The sequence below is a fragment of the Pezoporus flaviventris genome, unplaced genomic scaffold (assembly GCF_033815535.1).
Source record: "Pezoporus flaviventris isolate CSIRO_AGI_PZ_B2104156 unplaced genomic scaffold, CSIRO_AGI_Pfla_v1 ptg000031l, whole genome shotgun sequence".
Classification (NCBI taxonomy): Eukaryota; Metazoa; Chordata; class Aves; order Psittaciformes; family Psittacidae; genus Pezoporus; species Pezoporus flaviventris.
Genome location: NW_026892579.1, coordinates 20,267,310 through 20,285,706, shown reverse-complemented (window position 1 = coordinate 20,285,706; position 18,397 = coordinate 20,267,310). Strand labels below are relative to the sequence as shown.

The 18,397-nt window shown below is 35.1% G+C and overlaps 1 protein-coding gene across 3 annotated transcripts in view; it reads right to left on the bottom strand.

The window, feature by feature from the left end:
* Positions 1 to 18,397, bottom strand: part of IBTK (inhibitor of Bruton tyrosine kinase) — a 58,645-nt gene that overhangs the window by 21,595 nt on the left and 18,653 nt on the right. For 2 of the 3 annotated variants that reach the window (XM_061460413.1, XM_061460411.1), the window contains exons 9-23: positions 17,104 to 17,227; positions 14,715 to 14,892; positions 13,007 to 13,184; positions 11,582 to 12,178; positions 10,654 to 10,740; positions 9,685 to 9,767; positions 9,545 to 9,582; positions 7,436 to 7,532; positions 6,960 to 7,061; positions 5,943 to 6,060; positions 4,011 to 4,071; positions 3,131 to 3,258; positions 2,131 to 2,243; positions 1,338 to 1,486; positions 517 to 680 (exon numbers count right to left, since the gene is read on the bottom strand). In XM_061460413.1, the coding sequence (XP_061316397.1) occupies positions 517 to 680; positions 1,338 to 1,486; positions 2,131 to 2,243; positions 3,131 to 3,258; positions 4,011 to 4,071; positions 5,943 to 6,060; positions 6,960 to 7,061; positions 7,436 to 7,532; positions 9,545 to 9,582; positions 9,685 to 9,767; positions 10,654 to 10,740; positions 11,582 to 12,178; positions 13,007 to 13,184; positions 14,715 to 14,892; positions 17,104 to 17,227 (2,217 nt within the window). The remainder of the gene's footprint in view (positions 1 to 516; positions 681 to 1,337; positions 1,487 to 2,130; positions 2,244 to 3,130; positions 3,259 to 4,010; positions 4,072 to 5,942; positions 6,061 to 6,959; positions 7,062 to 7,435; positions 7,533 to 9,544; positions 9,583 to 9,684; positions 9,768 to 10,653; positions 10,741 to 11,581; positions 12,179 to 13,006; positions 13,185 to 14,714; positions 14,893 to 17,103; positions 17,228 to 18,397) is intronic. The other variant, XM_061460412.1, reaches the window with a different exon arrangement.

Here is an 18,397-nt window from a genome sequence, read left to right as displayed (position 1 = left end):
ATTTGACAACTGTCAGAGACAAGACACCAGGCAAGACAGAACTTCAGTCTGTCACAGCAGTACTGCTCATTTTAATATGCAGATACTGCTACAAATAAAACTAAAGTTTTATTACTGCATCAGTTAAACCTGTGGCATTGATTCTTGTAAGTCTAAAGGTATGCCTTAAAAACTTCAAAGTACAATGGTGTTTCTAATGGCTTCAAGCATGGTCTGATTAAAAAAAAACCTGCCAAGTATTTTACAAAGTGTTAACTAAGCAGACCTAAAAAAAAAGACATTAGATGTCCAGACTGGCAGCACTTCAAATAAGTTAGTATATATATATATATGTTTCTTTTTTGCAAATTATAATTAAAAAATACGTACTGGTCTAATATAACTACCAAAATCTTTATGGGTCAAGTAATGTATGCTCCTTTTGAACAGCAGATAGCTTTTTAGCCTGAATATTATTAATATTCACTACCAAGTGCAGAACACTAAGTTAGATAGGCACTACAACTATTACTTCACCTGAAACTAGCTGCTACCCAATTGGGAGAGCTTCCAGAGTTGTTTTTGGCATGGGGAATGGACTGTGGAAGAGACTGTGTCAACGCTGATGATCCCTTGTATGACTTCATATCCCTATTAGGTTGAGAAGGTTTCATACCATGATTGCATGCTTTGTCCTTCATCTAAAAGAAGACAGAAAAATTATGAAAAAATATTCTCACATGTAAGTGAAAAGATTTAAAGGATACCTCAAAAATAGCAACAATGTAGTGAATGCCTGATGAGTCTGCTTCACACTTCACCCCGAATCATTTAAGTCTAAATACATATCTTGACAGTGGAAAATTCACTCAGAGATGTTCACTTCTAAAGTTTTAACATTTAACATAGGCACAATTCTCTCAAACTTATTTCTCTTTGCCAGTTATGGCTATTTTCCTCAATATTACTTCTGTCCAACTACAGTAGATGAAGAACAGCATGATTTTCCTGAAGTTTTTTTTACTTGGGTTTGGGTTTGGCATTTTCGGGATTCTGAACATTAGATTTGCTTTGCATGTTAAATGAAATATATAAAACTTTACATAATTGCTCTTTAAGTGTGAAATTTTCTGAATGCTGCAGTATATAAAAGTTACTATAGTACCATGTGAATAAATTACGCCTAGATGATTTCATGAGTAATACTCAGTTTTATTTGCTTTATCAGATAAAAAGATAACTAAAGTTTTTACATCATTTTAAGGACAACAGATTTGCACAAGCACTCCAAAACACAAACTCTGGTTTTGATGGACTATATAAACACAAATAAATTGCCAGGAACAAGTAAATCTAACCTCAGCCTTCTCTGGATGAAATCCTTTGGTGAAGTCCGGGGACTGCAAGTCTCTGGGGCTACCCACTCCTGCATAACTGCCTTCAGAGTCAGATGTTAAGAGTTCTGGAAGTGATTCTACAGAGTTAGTTTTATCCAGTTTTACAGAGCCTAAGAAACAAAAAGAGGAAGTAGAACTATGAAATCATGAGACCCAGACTAAACAATGCTTAAAGAGAAAAAAATAAAGAAAATGGAAAATTATTCACTCCATATGATCAATACAAAATAACCAGGGGTTTACTAGGTCCACTACACTAAACTGTAACAAGTATAAACAAGACCATCAAATATATTTTTCAGAGTAAGATTACTCCCAATTTTGTTTCTGTCTTGCAGTTTTAGGAAGTAAGGCTGACATTTTCCTGTTGAAAATGAGGTCTTCTACCATCTTTTCAATAAAGAGTGACTAATTTATATTTTTTATTCCAGAAAAAAAAGAAAACAAAACAACACAACACACTTTAGCAGAAATGTTCCACATATTAAAACCACATGGGAAAATGTCCATTAAGCTTATTTAATAAAAGTCATGTTTTCACAGAATCTGAATTTGGGGCACAACCTTAATATGACAAACATCATTTCAAACTAAATTTATTCTTAAGAATTCAGTATTAAATTCAAATATAGTGTTCATTAGAACAGAAATAATCATTGCAAGATTTCCTTACTGGAGTATAGAAATTGTACTGCATTGCATATTAAACTTTATGTTCTGGTTTTATATCTGAAAGGAACTCTTTCACACTGACCTGTGGAGGCTGGACTCTGAATAATATCTGATAAATTATATCCTCCAGAACTATTGGACCGTTTTCGTGGCTTCTTCTTTGCTTTATTTTTTGCTTTTTTGAAAAGGGCTTCCCTATTAAAAAACAAAACAAAACAACAAAAAGCAACAAAAAAAAACCAAGATGGACTAAAGCCAAAGAAATTAAGCCTCAAAAGTATCAGTGTCAATGTCAAGTTTTTCAATAAGCAGCAGCAGTTACACTTCAAGTATTAATACCTGGTCCTACCAGCCACTGCTAGCTGTTTCTGCTCTCTCTGCTTATGCACCGCCACAACTATTCAGTTAATGTTTGGGGGGTGGGGAACATTTCAAGAAGATAAGAAAAAAATTCTTTCCAATCTAGATCTAGTCTCTGGTCTAGTATACTACATAAAGATTTCTGCTGAGACAGTAGAAGACACAGCAGCTGCACAGGCTGGCACTGCCACCTAGGTCAGATTAAACCTGCTACACATCACAGCAACCAGCATAAAGCAAACTACATCTATGTCACTTTTTCCTCCCTTGATTTCTCCTAAATCAGTGAAGTAAAATAAAACTCCACAGTTGGCCTCATTTTCCACGCTCCCCAACACCATTACCATCAAGATAACTACTACAACTATAAAGTAGGTATGTAGTCATGCTACAAAAATGTTACATGTTCCTATATGATGTTAGAAAGAGTGGAATCAAATAAAAGGCATTTTTCATTTTAAGATAACTTCTAGAAATTTAGAATTACATGAATCAAAACAAGAGTAACTTTCAAGAACCTTATTTGAGAAGCTTTTTGTGAAACATTTTTTGTGAAATACATACTTATATTCATTCCTGAATCAATACTGTAACCTTACAATGCTTGGGGTTTGTTTAGTATTTCAATTCCGAACAAAAAGAGAGCTAGGAATCATGCAAAGGGGGATAAATAACATACACAGCTCTCCTAGTTAAAAAGGTGATGAAAAATAGATACTTACTGAGAATTTTGTTCTATATTCATTTCTTCCCTTAAAAAGACAAAGTTCTCTCCATCTTCAGGTTCAAAAGAACTTATGTCGGGTCCATCTGGATATGGAGTAATAACTCTCCTGACCATAGCAGGAATCTGTAGTTGTAAAGGCCGTTACATTAAGTTTCTCTTAAGTTGTATGTTAGCACATATATGATCTCTTATAAAAGGACCAACTCAACTGTCATTTAAACACCTGTACAGACCAAGTCAATTACTTAACCAGCTTAAAAAATTAAGTTACATCTTTAAGCAAAACAGAACTATTTTAACTGACACTCAGACTGCACATTTCAGCTGCCTGTAACCCCTGACAAAAAAAACCAAAACAAAACAAAAGATTCAAGGTTTTGAAAACACTCATCTTGTACTATCGTACAGTTAAAGAACACTGGATTATAACGTGCCTTGGCTTTCCCTTAATTGAAGTTCAACTTCCATATTATTTTTCTTACTGCTATTAAGATCTGTATGATCACTCTGAACTCTACACTGAAGAGGGACAATTTTCTTTCTTCTCCTACGTAACCAATGTCACATGAAACAACATAAGCAAAACCTGTTAAAGAGCAATTGTTAATTACAGAACATTAATATATTTAATGTGCATAATTAATTAACTTGAAGGACAACACTGTTGCAGCAGTGGCAAGCGAATAATGAAATATGAGCTCCATGAGTGGTAACAGCAGCAGCTAACCTTAGCTTTTGAGTCAGATGTTCCACATTCAGCCTGTCATCCAGTTCCACATTCAGCCTGTCATCTACAGACCCTGAACATTTATATTTATTACTCCTCTGTTCTCATTTTAAACCTAACCAGCTTACGCTCAGGTTGTACAACTTACAGTTTTCCTGTAATAATCTGAAAGATCCTTTACAACTTCATCACTTAAGATATCCAGAGTCCTTAAAAAAAAAAAAAAAAAGGAAAAAATAGATACATATAATCTCACCAGCTTTTTTTTTTTTTTTAATCAAGTTAGCATTTTAGATAAGTCTCACCTACAGGCATTGTTACTTTTTCGTGGTGGTCACAGAGTCAGAAGGAAGAAAATGAACACAAATATAAAAGTAGTCAATGCTCTTGTTGTGAGGGTTAAACACACAGCCTTTCCATATAGCCCAACTTTACTTACAGCCACAGCTAATACAGACCTGCACAGTCAAGTTACCATGAACTAGATATTACCTATTTCTGCATACTTTCAAGTCTTCCTGACATGTATCTAATATTCAAAATCAATGCGAATTCTTCTATAAAACTCAGCTACAAGATTCCTTGATATTTATACCAAACAACAACACTACAGCAACAAACATTACTCAACAGAACTGTCTTGCCCACATGAACAGATCTTGCACAAAACTGTCACAACTAAATTCTATGTGTCTCAGATTAAAAGTGTTGCTACCCAGTAATGCAGTAATGGCATTTTCAGATTTTCCACTAAAATCATAGAACAGTTACAGTTGGAAAGGACCTTAAGATCATCTAGCTCCACCCCCCCTGCCATGAGCAGGGACACCTCGCACTAAACCATGTCACCCAAGACTCTCTCCAATCTGGCCTTGAACACTGCCATGGATTATCACTCCTTTGGGCAACCTGTTCCAGTGCCTCACCACCCTCACAGTAAAGAACTTCTTCCTTATATCTAACCTAAGCTTCCCCTGTTTTAAGTTTGAACCCATCACCCCTTGTCCTATCACTACGGCGATAGGCTACCTTCAGGTACTGGAAGGCATATAGCCCTAATTGTAGTATGAACGTCTGCATGTCCTTTCCAGGCTTAGGATGAAAGAAACCTGAATAATAAGACATAACTAAAATTTTATTCTTCTCTCCAAAAATTGAAGGTTAAAATGTTTATAAAGTTGTGAAGAGGAAAATTGCTAACAGGAATTAATTTCTCTGCCTATGACACAAGCAGAGCACTTCTGTGACACAGCAGTGAAGTGCTGGCATTCTGAACTGGTTCTGATCTCTAAGAGCTTCTATAGCTAAAAGGAAGCATGACAAAAAGACTAGGAGTGGAAGAGTGAACCAATAACAGAGATGGGGGTTTGTTTTTTTTTTCTTTGCTTGGGTTTTTTGTTTTGCTATTTTTTATTTTAGGGTGGGTTCTTTTAAATCTTTTCTAAGAAAGTAAGTTAAATCAGTGCTAATAAGGCTTGCTCTGAGAAGATGGTATGTAATCTGGAAGCAACTTGAAGCTCTGTCCAAAAGCACTGACAGAAAGACAACCAGAGCACACCTTCAAGTGATTAAAATCCTAGCTGAATCATTGTGCAAAGCAAGGGTAAATAATTTGTTCAGCCTTCACCACATACTGCTACAGTAAAGAAACTACCAGAAGGTAGGCCCATTCTCTTTGGGAAATACAGCAACTGTAATAAACCTCCTTAAATTAGATTCAATTTGCATAGTAATCTGCTAATTTAGGCATCTTCAAAAACAATTAAAAAAAAAAACAAAAAAAACCTGAACAAGATTAATGCCTAATGTCAAAGCCCACTGAATTCAAGAGAGGTTTATCCCTTTAATTCAGGGTCTTCATGCCAGATTGCAACACAGGGTTTTGTACTATAGAACTGGTAGAGTATGTACAGATACTTAACTAGCTTCTGTTTGTCAAAAATGAGTCTCCCTTTGAACTACCAGCATTCAGTTGCATTTTAACATTTACCTGCTCCTATGAATTTTTCCAACCCTTTTCCCTTTTTGGCATGTTTGAATTCAGCAGCTAGAACATGAACACATTTGCTTTCCTACTTACCTCGATTCAAGCAAAGCTGCCATATTAAGTACTATGAACTGCAAGCACGACAGTTTTAACTGTTCAGCATTGTACATTGCAGAGAACTCCAACAGCTCAGCAGCATTCTTTAAAGTAACTGCAAAGAGGAAACACAACAAACTAAACTGGATAACGTGCTACAACATCATGAAGCAGTTTTTAAGCCTTATTGCACAGTTATTGAACATATTACTGAAAAATATACTTCATTCCCAGAAAAAATGCTAATGCTCTAACATTACTAACATAAACTACAGCAAGCTCCATGTAACTTTGTAGCAGTTTGAATTCAATGGCTTTTTCACAGAAATAGAAAGGCACTACCTACAAATGTATCAGTTTCAATATATTGAAACTCAGCAGTCTAAAAAAGGGGAAAAAGAAATTTAAAATCAAGTTTCATGTACAGCATAAATAGTTCTTTAAGCTCCAAATGTTCTCCTTTAGCAGGCAGAAGGAAAAATAGGGAGGTAAAAGGGGTAGCAGGGCAGGGAGAGAGAAAAAAACAAAAATAAAAATGGATGTAACTAAGAAATGCCAGCAAAACTTGTATGCTGACTTCCTGTATCAAGCTGGACAGCAACACTTAGCATTTTCTAAAAGGGACAGATCTTCATAGTCAAACAGAAACAGCTCTGTGTCAAACAAACAACAAGAGAATTAGTAAAATTAAATACAAGAACAGAAATAGAAACAGAACTTACTTTATCAAGTTTTAAAGAAGTCTGAATTCAGTGAATAAAGGTTTTATAAAAAATTCGGTTGTTTTAGTGGTTTTGGGTCTGGGGTGTTTTTTTTTGGTTGGTTGGTTTTGGTTTTTTTTTATTTTTTCTTTTTATTTAAGAGCATGAGATGAAGACAACAATGCATAAGGAAAAATCTGCTAACCTAAAACATCACCCAGACTAAAGAAGCAACTGTTAATAGCTGTGCAATGAATAGCAAAAGGTAATTAGAGCAAGAGAATAATAAATAATGCTGTACTGAAGAACTCACATTTTTCTGCAATGGCTACTTCACAGATTTCTTTGAGTCTGGATATAAGAAGCTGGTCTGCCACAACAAGAACATTACATATGAATTCCACATTTTGAGAATCTGGAAAACAAAGCATCACATAAACGGTGTGGCCAAGTCAAAAGCAACTATAACATATACAGCTTCAATGAGATTTTTACCGAGGAACAAACATAATGGTTTCTCAAATTTTGATGGGATTTTCACAGCACAAGGAATAGCTTTGAAGAACACACAGTTTTTCAAAGCAAGAGGAGGGAAAAGGAAAACTGCAGTTTGACAAACTAAAGAAGAAGTACAAAAAGGCCTGGGGTACAGGCATCACCTCAAAATTTAAAGCAAAAGTCACAAAAAAAATTGATTTTCTATATAAAACTGCAAACATATTGAGTTTCTATTTCTAAAACATAAAAATTGCAGGAGGTACAGTTGAGCTGAAAATATATTAATGGCACCTTTTATTGCAAGAGCTTCATCTGTATACAGGTAATCTACAATTATCTGTAGAATGTCAGAATGTATTGGCATTTCCAGAGCTGAACAACAGGAAGCCTAAAAGGCAAAGGGTGAAAAAAAGAGTGAAAGAAGCTGACTACCTGGAAAAAAAACAGAAAATTAAGAAAACAATTATATTTAGCAATTGACTCAGACTGAGGGTCACATTTTCAAAGCTAAACAATTTTTAAGCATTTGCACAAAGTTCTTTAATTAAGAATTGATTGTAGCAAAGCAATTAAAATTTGCTTAAACCTGAATAAATATCCATGAAATACTTCAGTGTTTCATCAGTCTGAGCTTCTTCTCTAACAATTCTCCTTGATTATATTACTTTACCCGCAATTGCCTAAAAGTAGATCTGCAGGAATCCCCTATGCAGGTACTGAACTGCTTTACTTTCAAGGTGAAAGATCTAGTGAAACCACAAGTTCCTATGCAATAATAAAATGAAATTGGCCATTACTGTTAATGCCTGAGAAAACAAGGTCCTCTGCAAACTCTCCATTTGGACAATTCAACCATTAAGGCAAAGCTTTTGTATGAACAAACTTTAGCCATTAAACCATGTAATTCTCAGCATTCAAGCTTATGCAACATCACTGCTTAACAAGTTTCTTTTGTTTCAGGTGGCACTGAAGCAAACTTCATATCACAAAACTTCTTCTGCTTCAGAATGTGCTACTGGTACTGATATATTTCCCATCTGAAGTTTAAAAAACTTACAGACGTTTAGATTTTTCTATACAACATCTAGACTTGATTTACAAAATATTTACTTGTGAATTCAGTATGATTTAGACTTACTTACAAAATAACACATAACTTACAAACTAAATATAACTGATACACAAATCTATGATTCATATGGACATTCAACACTTTAAAAATACAGTAATACATCAATCATTTGTCTCACATGTTTCAGATATATTTCCTCAGGGATGACTGAGGAAAAGGCAGCACAATAACTTAGAGGACAGCTGAAGTTCTGTCATGCAGCAGAAGGGAACTTCCAGTACTTTGCCAGGTTCTTAGATGTACATATAGCCAAAAAAACCATGAAAGTTCAGAAGACTCTTGCACACTGTTTCAGCTTTCAAACTCCAAAAAATGCTTCTCCATGTACACCTTTCCTCTCTTTACACAAGCATTATTAATTGTATTCAGACACTTAGAGGAATTTAGTGAGATTAAGATGTCCAGGAACAACCAGACCACTGACACATAGCTAGCAAATAGCAACCAACACAAACAAAAGATCTACACCTTTGTAACAGCAGCTGGTGACTAAGTGGAACAGTCACAGAATCATATAATAGTTAGAGTTGGAAAGGACCTTAAGATCATCAAGTTCCAACCCCCCCTGCCATGGACAGGGACACCTCACACTAAACTATGTCATCCAAGGCTCTGTCCAGCCCGGCCTTGAACACTGCCAGCGATGGAGCATTCAACTTCCTTGGGCAACCCATTCCAGTGCCTCACCACCCTCACAGTAAAGAACTTCTTCCTTATATCTAATCTAAACTTCCTCTGTTTAAGTTTTAACCCATTACCCCTTGTCCTACCACTACAGTCCTTGATATCCTTTATGTCACCGACAGTAAAAATCAACTAGAGATTCAACACACTGAATCTTGATTCTGCTGTATCTTTTTCTCACTACATATGAAAAGCTACTCCATATGGTATACTATTTAAGCTGCAAAAACTTTAACACAAAGAAAATGAAAATTCATCCAATGCAGTATCCCATAAGTCCAGCACCTTTTAAAAATTCACAAACTAACCCACAATAAACCACTAAAACAAAAGTAATAGTTTAATTTCCTTTGACAGATACTAATTATTACTCTCATTTAATACACAATCTCAGTAGTACAAATATAGAGTAGCCAAAAATGAGGGGGGTTTGTTTAGTTTTTTTTTCTTGCAAACAGGATCCACGAATCCAGCCTTTCAATTTCCCCAACATTTAGGATGCATTATACTAGGAAAAACTGAAAAACTGTCACTTATTTGATGCAAAAAAACATATGACCACAACTGTTTACTGGCAAGCTTACCTCAATCCATGAGCTGCTTAACATGCTGTGAAAATAATCTGAAAAGAAAGGCATTTCAGTTCAAGATGCAATAAAATTTCAGCTAAAAAAAGACAGTATGACTTATATGTGTATATATGTATATATAAAAATACACATACCAAGTCTTGCACAAAGTACACACTTATGACATGGGAATTCCTTTCCATCTAAAGATTTCAGGGTCACATCGCAGAGGTATGAACTAGAAGATATTTAATAGAACTGTGACTACTCAGAAGAGCTACAAGTTGTAAACTCTACAAATAAATTCTTACTTTAGCAAGTTATGATTTATCCTTTAAAAGAAAACACACCTGAAGTTTAACAATATCATATAAAATGAACCTAAAAGTACAGGTATGATAGTTTACAAAGAGAAATATTTTGTCCAAAACTAAGGTCTCACAATTCCATCTGAAATATTTCTTTTCAATTACTGTTCTAAAACTCCTGTGATCAAATAATTTTAGTCAATCTTAAATGGTCTATGTTATGTTAGTTCTTTTACATTAGTAGCTACTACAAGCTTTGACAGTGCACTTCAAGAGTGAAGCAATGTAAATTCTGTGACAAAGCTACTTCTATGCAATGTAGCTTTTACTATGTAAGCAGACTATTCAAGCCTTTGGGTATAAATAATCTAATCACACCAATGGAATTAAAAAAAACAAAAATGATTTATAAAAGTGTAAAGAATTTTTCTATTTAAAGATATTCTATAGATCTTCACTAGATAAAATAGTATACATTTGCTTATTTCCAATCCATGTAATCTTATTGTCACAGCAAGCATATTTGAAAAAGTCAAACTGCTTTTGACTGGATTACCAACAACACTGACACAGTTAATCCACAGAACACATGAATGATCAGCAAAAAGCGGCAAAAAATACCATACATAATTTATCCCAGATTACTAGTTCAAAGATCAGTCTATAAGCATCTACAGAGAATTTCCAAACTTAAGTTACTGTGAAAAAGACAAGTGTATACTAGAAATTAAAATACAGTTGATGACTTGATATAGGCTGTACTTAACAGATAAAGAGATGACTTAAGAGGAAGATAGTTCAATGTAAAAAGTTTACCATTTCTTCTGATTTAACTTCATTTTATTCCCATTCTTCTTGTTGACAACATTAATTTTTCCATTTTCTAACCTGACTCCATCCAACCTGCAAACCATTAATATTAGTAATTAAAAAACAGTTCAAACCATTAAGAACAACAGTTTCACAAAGTAACAGTGCTTTGGTGGGCTCATGTTATTAATATAAAAAAGGACCAAAATCATTCACCACAGAAAACTAGGAAGGGCCACTTGCTACTTAGAAGTCTCCACTTTAGACGTAAAATGTAACATCTTAGCTACCCTATTTATTACCTTAAATGAAAGCTATAGTGCTATAGTTAAGGCCAAAGTCCAACATCACAGGGTCAAAAAAGTCTAGGAGTTCATATACACCGCTACCAATCAGTTATCTGAGCAAAGACAGTGATTTAAAAGAGATGCATGTTTCAGCACAGGGCTCTTGGAACACCCTAATTCATCAAGGAGGCTTTTGAGTGGGATGGTAATGACACAGTGTAAACCCTGCTCAGCAACAACTAAATCAACATTATTGTCATCCTAAACACATCACTATACCAGTTACTAAGAAGAAAATTAACTCTATCTGAGACAAAACAAGGCAAATACACAGGGCAGATGTTTTAAATATAAACATCGAAGAAATTCTAGGACATAATAAAGGGCAACAGCACATTTCTATCACATAGAAGCCTATTAAAAAATGATGCTTCAAATACATAATCATGCTACGAAAGTCTGCTTCTGACATTATTCTTACCAAGAGCATCAGAACAAACATCCTGCTTTAAAGAGATGACACAGTGTGTGCTGTAAACTTTTATACTTATAAAGTAAAAAAAAAACCAAAAAACTAAAGTTAGATCAGCTTACATAGACACTCTGTGAAGAGCTTGCCAGATAAAAATATGTTTCATCTCACCTACCTTCCACTTAAATTACTGAGTCCAAACTTCTTTGCAGAACTTTGCAACATTTTTATGAGGTTAGCTTCTTCACCAACAGCTTTGCATTTTTTAGATTTGGTCTTCTGTTTTTCATTTATAACTTGCACTTGATTATTTCTATAAATCTCAAATGTAGACTTTCCATTAACATTTTCATTAAAACTCATTTTGCTCAGGTTAGAAATTAAGGTACCTTGGTATTCTTCTGATTTTCCTTTGTGCAGGATTTTTGGTTTATAACCATGAGTCAGAAGATCACACGTATCAGTGTATATGAACTGCAGAAGGTACGCAAACAGATCTGGATGAACTTTCTCTACTACATAAAGATCACATCCAACAGCATCTTCATCTTTACGGTAGATGTCTGTAGTGTCTAGCTGGTTGTCACTGGAAACAAACAACTTCCTGAAGAAGTCGGAGCGTACAGCCAAGATGTATTTGTGCACAGGGTAAGTTCTTGTGCCAATCTGAAAAGTCACATCATGGATGCTGTCCATTTCATCTGTTTCATCTAACAGTTTGCCAAAATCCTCTCCAAAACTTGATAATGACACACTTGGAATTTCATAGAGACTAGAACAAAATGAAAACCATCAAAAAAACTTCTCTTTATAAGCTCCATAAAAATTTACATAGCATGTTTAATGAAAAGGCTGAGGTAATTTCCTTTGGGTTTTCTTCTTACATTGCTGGACTACTGAACATTTCTTGTCCTGTTCTTTACAAGAAAAAAAAACTAATATGGTATTTAGACAATTAAACCACATACGTAAGAACTGTCTAGCTTCCAGGTATCAAATATCGTATTTAGTCTTTATAAATTATCCAGGAAATATGTAATACCAGAGCTACCATACCTTCACCTCATTTTTCCAATAAGAAAACACAGAAATGTTTGCTGATTTTTGTATTACAATCCAAAGCAGTAAGACAAAAGGAAACACAACCCAGTATTTACTTATTTATTAGATATATTGGAAATAAATCTATTAAATATATTATAAGAGCACAAGCAACATGACTCAGTATTCTACTTAATCATTTGACTTTAAACCTTTTGTCCAAAGATCCACTTTTCACTTCTATTTAAAAGTTAATTATTGATGATTACTGAAGGGGTTAATTTCTACAGTATTTAGACCTCAGAGTAAAGAAATACATTGCAAACGCTTGATAGAAGAACATCAACATCATCTATACTAATTATGCAACTATATAAACTGACATCTTTGGGAAACTTCAACACGCATTTTCAGAAACAAGTCCTATTCTCTACAAGTATGGATAACCACATTTACTCCGGCTCTCTATGACTAAAACAATGTCTTTGAAAAGCAGAATGATTTCATTGCAATCCCACACAAAAAAAGAGAAAAATTACAGTTGTGACTTTAAGTATACCTTGTTTTAGGATCTGACTGTAAAACAGCAAAATTGCAACCATTAGGATCGGTGGCAATACTAACAGCTCGGTGGACAAAAGTCAGCTTCTGCAGTCGAATTCTTTCATACACACTGTTTGTATCATGTTCACAGGACACATCACATGAAGAATTCTGAAGGCTTGACACAAGTTCTGCTAAAAAAGAAAAAAAATTTTAAAAAAATTGAAAAAACTCACAGAAAGGTCCAGCTAACTAAAATGCAATCAATATAAGTCAATGGATGGAGTCACTGAATAAAGCTAAAATTGTGCTGAAGATTGCAGCTTGCTAAACTGAAATGCAGGAAGGCATTTTAATGAAGAAAAAAAATAAAATATGAACAATCAAAAAAACAAACAAACAAAAAACCCCAAAACATGAGAAATATTATGTATAGTAGAGTTTTTCTCCAGAACTACTTGTGGAACTGTTTTGCCACTTCTTCATATAAGGGGAAAGACTCCATCTAACATTCAATGCGACCTCTTGTGAAATGAAACAAGCACTGAATCAGCGTACAGAATTGTAAAATTGTTTTCTTTTCCTATCAATTACAGCAGATATAATACACTTGCCTACAGACTTCATATTGTATCTGTTTAAATTATATCCAAACTAACAACATACTATTGAAAAAAATGCAATATTCTCCGAATACTGTTTTTTCAATAAATAAAAAACTAAAGACATGCATACCATTTGTCGCACTCACTAAAGCCTTTCAAAAGACAGCAGCTCTCATTCATTACAAATCAGTGATGAACATCAACTGACATTCAACTAGTCAGCAGGTCGAGATTCTGAAGTTTTTGTACTTTTAGTATTTTCAAGGAAAAAAGAGCAATACACATAAAGAGAGTGCCTACAAATGCATACCGGCACCAGACAAACAGAGTGAAAAGGAGATGAATTCACAGGTGCCTCTGTAATGAAGGAACTACTATGTTATGTGCAGAATAAAAGAAAGTAGCAAAAGAGTAAAACTAGTAACTCTGGATTGAGCAACAGAGGAAATATTTTTGCTGTGAAAGAATGCAAAAATTGACAGATACAACTATAGATGGAATCTTGATATAAAAGGAAGTGGAACTCCAATATAAAGCTATAAAGTTCAAATACATCCTAGGTTGGAAGTAAATCCATTTCTAACCATAGAGTGTTAAGGCCCTACATGAACAGAGCTGACAGTTTCAATTAAAATCTTGTCCTACAGTAGACCATTCTTCCTTGCAGAAAAACCATCCATCAGGACCTACTCTTGGCAATATGAGCCAAGCTAGTAAGGTAGAAATTGATCTGGACCCTGTATTATGCCCAGATAAGGGTCTGGGAAACACGATAAGGTTTCATAGACTTAGCAGTGAAAGCAAGTACATGCTCCTTTGTTCAATGCCAGTTTTTTAGGACTGGTCATGTAATATCATCATTAGAGTAGACCGCTGTGCTACTATTACTTTGCAGAAGTACCTTTCTTCCTGGAAATCTCCACCTGAAAGTTAACTGAAAGCTGCAAAGTAAGTAAATCTTAATTAAACAGAAAAGAGAACAGTAGTGGTCGATGATACTAACGATCAGCCACAGAGGAAAGAACACCACCACATAATACTGTTAAAGAATGTACAGATTTGATTAAACTTTTATATTGATCTGAAGTACTCAAAAACTATTAAGAAATCACAACTAACCTTTTTTTTCTGAGAATTTTTTCCCTTCGTCTAGCCACTTCCCTGAAAAGGCTTCACCATCCTGTGTGACAAACATTATTTCGTTCCCATTTAAAGCAACATCAGACATGAAGACCTGCCGGCCATACACCCAACGACACTGCTTCATGGAGTTGTTAGATGACTTCCAGCAAAACACCTGTAATTTTTTTATTTTCAGAGAAAGGGTAAATCTTCATATTATATAAAAGCGGTTCCACATTAGACATTACTTTTTTTTTTTTAAACACAAGAACATGCCACCTCAAAGTTGCATATAAAAGGAGACAGGCATTCATCAAAATTATAACCCAAGTGTTATGAGCACCTATTTCAAAGAACCAAGATGTAAAATACGGAAAACCTATTATGATATCAAAATCCACTTGCCCATGAAGGACATCTGAAAAGCTTCTCTTGAATAGTCAAACATCTTCATAGCAGTCATCTGTGGGATAGTTTTTACTGACATTTCAATAATGACAGCAAAAGGTGTCATCAAATCAAGAAATAAGTTTAATCTAGTTCTTAATTTACAGATTTATCCAACTGGTTTACTTATAAACTAGACAAAATTCAAAGCTAGCATACCGGAAGTTTACACTATTTCCTGTTAATTGTTTGACAAAGATCTCAAGTTTCTCTGTACCAGACAAGGTTTTGGAATGGAGATCATGACCAAACACAATCTCTGAAATATTCAACAGAAATGTGAAGAACTCCATGCACAGCAGGACTGTACTGTAGATGCTCAAAAAGCAAGTAGAAAGAAACAATCCCGCACAAGGTAAAGCCCAGACATGGTATTAGTGATGCTGAAATTGGGCTTTCATCTTCTCCCACTGAAGGGCCTGCACAGATCTATTAACACCTACAGAAGGAGGGGACAGAAGAATCTGAGTAACCTATTTACTCTCCCCTCTCTTGAGCCTCACAGAATCACTGAATGGTTGAAGCTGGAAAGGATATCTGGAGATTATCTAGTTCAATCCCCCTTCTCAAGTAGTGCCATTCAGAGCCAGTTCCCCAGGAACACATGCAGACTACTTTAGAATCTCTCCAAGGACAGAGACTCCACAACTTCCGTGGGCAACCTGTGTCAGCACTTGATCATCCTCACAGTGAAAACATGCTTTCTGATATTCAGACAGAGTCTCTTTTGTTTCATTTTGTGCCCATTGCCTCTGGTCCTGTCACTGGGCACCACTGAAAAGAGCCTGGCTTCATCTTCTTTACAGGTTCCCCTCAAGATGGAAGATCCCCCCGCCAAGCCTTCTCTTTCCGCCAGTTAAACAGTACTCTCCTAAAGAGAGTACATTCAAGCCAAACCAGGAAGCACTAATTCAGGAAACAGAAGTATTAAGATTCCACCTCTCTCCTTACTCAATACTGTGTAATGCCTAAGAGCACTAAAGATCCCAGCATTTACCAGTATTTGAAATGTAGATTGACACATTTCCCCTGATGCAGGAAGATACGGTAGTTTTTTACAGTTAAAGAAGTGTCCCAAAGACATTTAAGGGGCACTACCAATACTACAGATGCTAGAAGCTAAACCTCACATGAACAAATACTGAACTGGAAGTGTATAATATCTGAGAAAACTAATGATGCAACAAACACATCCCAAAGCATAATTCAGTCAAATGCAATAAAAAAAAAAAAAACAAACAAAAACCAAAAAAACCCTCACAACCAAAAAAAAAAAAACACCCCAAAACAAAAACCCACAAACCATAACCTCCCCCCTCAAAAAAGCCACCCACACAAAAACAAAAACCACTGCTCCCCACTTTCCCTATTTTGATATACAAGCTCATTTTTTAACGTTAAGGCAGAATTTCAGTAACAAAACCTTTCTGTACACACCACTAGATGGCCCTGAAGTTTCATATCGCTCAGCAGATCTAGAAAAGGCTGAGGTTTTGAAGGACATCACATCTACAGAGCAGCTGCTTTTCAGCAAACCCTCTAACACTTCAGAGACTATTTTGGAGCGTGTGAAGGTGACTGGGTAGGTGGGTTGAGAGGATAGACAGGGAAGGCAAAAAAAAAAAAAAAAACAACAAACCTCCCCAAAAAATCCCAAACAGACCATGTATGGTATGTAACCACTTATGTATGTAAAAGCAAAGGCATTTACACCTTCACTGAAAATCTGTTAGGTGTCTACAGATTTAAAAATACACTACTGTACACGACTTCAGTAGTCTTCCCATAGCCCTTTAAAAAACCAAAATGTATCACCAGCAGCTATACATAAATCAAATGGGTGTTTTCCATGCACGATTTTGTCCTGTCTTATGTTTAAAGTTTCATTAATCAGTATGTAGCTTGCTATATGGTTATGATTTCCAAATACACAACTTACTCTTCCAGCTTCATCCAGTGCTAGAATGCAAATCTTCTGACCTCCATTTTCTTTAAGATGCTGGGTATCTACCTTATATTCCAAATATCCCCCACTGACAAGAACTTTTTTAAGGTTCAGCTGTCTGAAAGAACACAGAAGGTTAAATTAGTATTTCTTCATTGTGCACTTACGTTGTACTTACGACAGTCACCTCTTCATTCAGAGCAGCAGAGAAGAAAAAAAAAATAGTTGAGGTAGTGACATTGAAAAATTACTGAAGTTGAGTTTCTCTCCACTGGCATTACTGAGATAACTGCTAATAAAATACTATGAGGAGATCGTAATTTTTGCTTTGCTTTTAAGTAAGCTACATCATATCCATAAGTTATTCACAAAATTCTGGAAGTGAAAACTGGGATAAGATTTATCTTCAATCTTCAGCAGTACAAAAACTATAGTTGTGTGAATTTAGTTTAGCCATTTTTATTAAAAGACCTATCCTACCTCAGGAGACCATTTCTCAGGTTTGTGGTGGGTTTCAGGTTTTTTTTTTTAGCTGATCAAAACCATGTTACCTTTTTTCAGCTTCTTATTCTTATTAAGAGCACAGTACACGGTATTAAGTTTCTCCAAGTTCCAACACCTTCACTTACAACCATGCAGAAAATGAAGTATTAAGCTACCACACATCAATAAATACTGTTGGAATGCGACGTGAAGCTGAAAAGCTAACTGGGAGTTACTGGGAAAAAATGCTAATTCTCTCTTCTAATCTGTTACTACAAACTAAGTAAGAGAGAATGGTATCAAATAATTTCATAAATGTATGAGTCATGGGCCCAGTTTTTATAACAGGTTTTATATGCAGGTTTTAGCCTATGTACCAATGATGTCACAAGGTTACACCTGCAACCTAAACTACCCTTTATAATATACTATTATCCACACAGTAATTAAGAAATTCATTCAAACTACTGATTCAAAATTGTAACAACATAACTAAACAGAACAGCAGATCTTCAATGCCTCTAAGATGCATTTACGCAAATTCAGGTTAACAGAGGAACCAAAACTACCAGTTTCAGTATTTTTAAGCCTATGGCACAAAATACTCCCTCTTAGCATGCTTTGTTGCTTGTTTAGTTTTTAAAATGTCTTTGGTAAAGCACAAATGGCAACTTAACCTCATCTAATAACAAGAATATATGAAAACAAAAAAAACAACAAAAAAACCAAAAATGACAGCTGCGGTTCATATGAAAGAACTGCAAATGAAGCAAACCCAGGGGAGCACTGTATTATCTCTACTTTC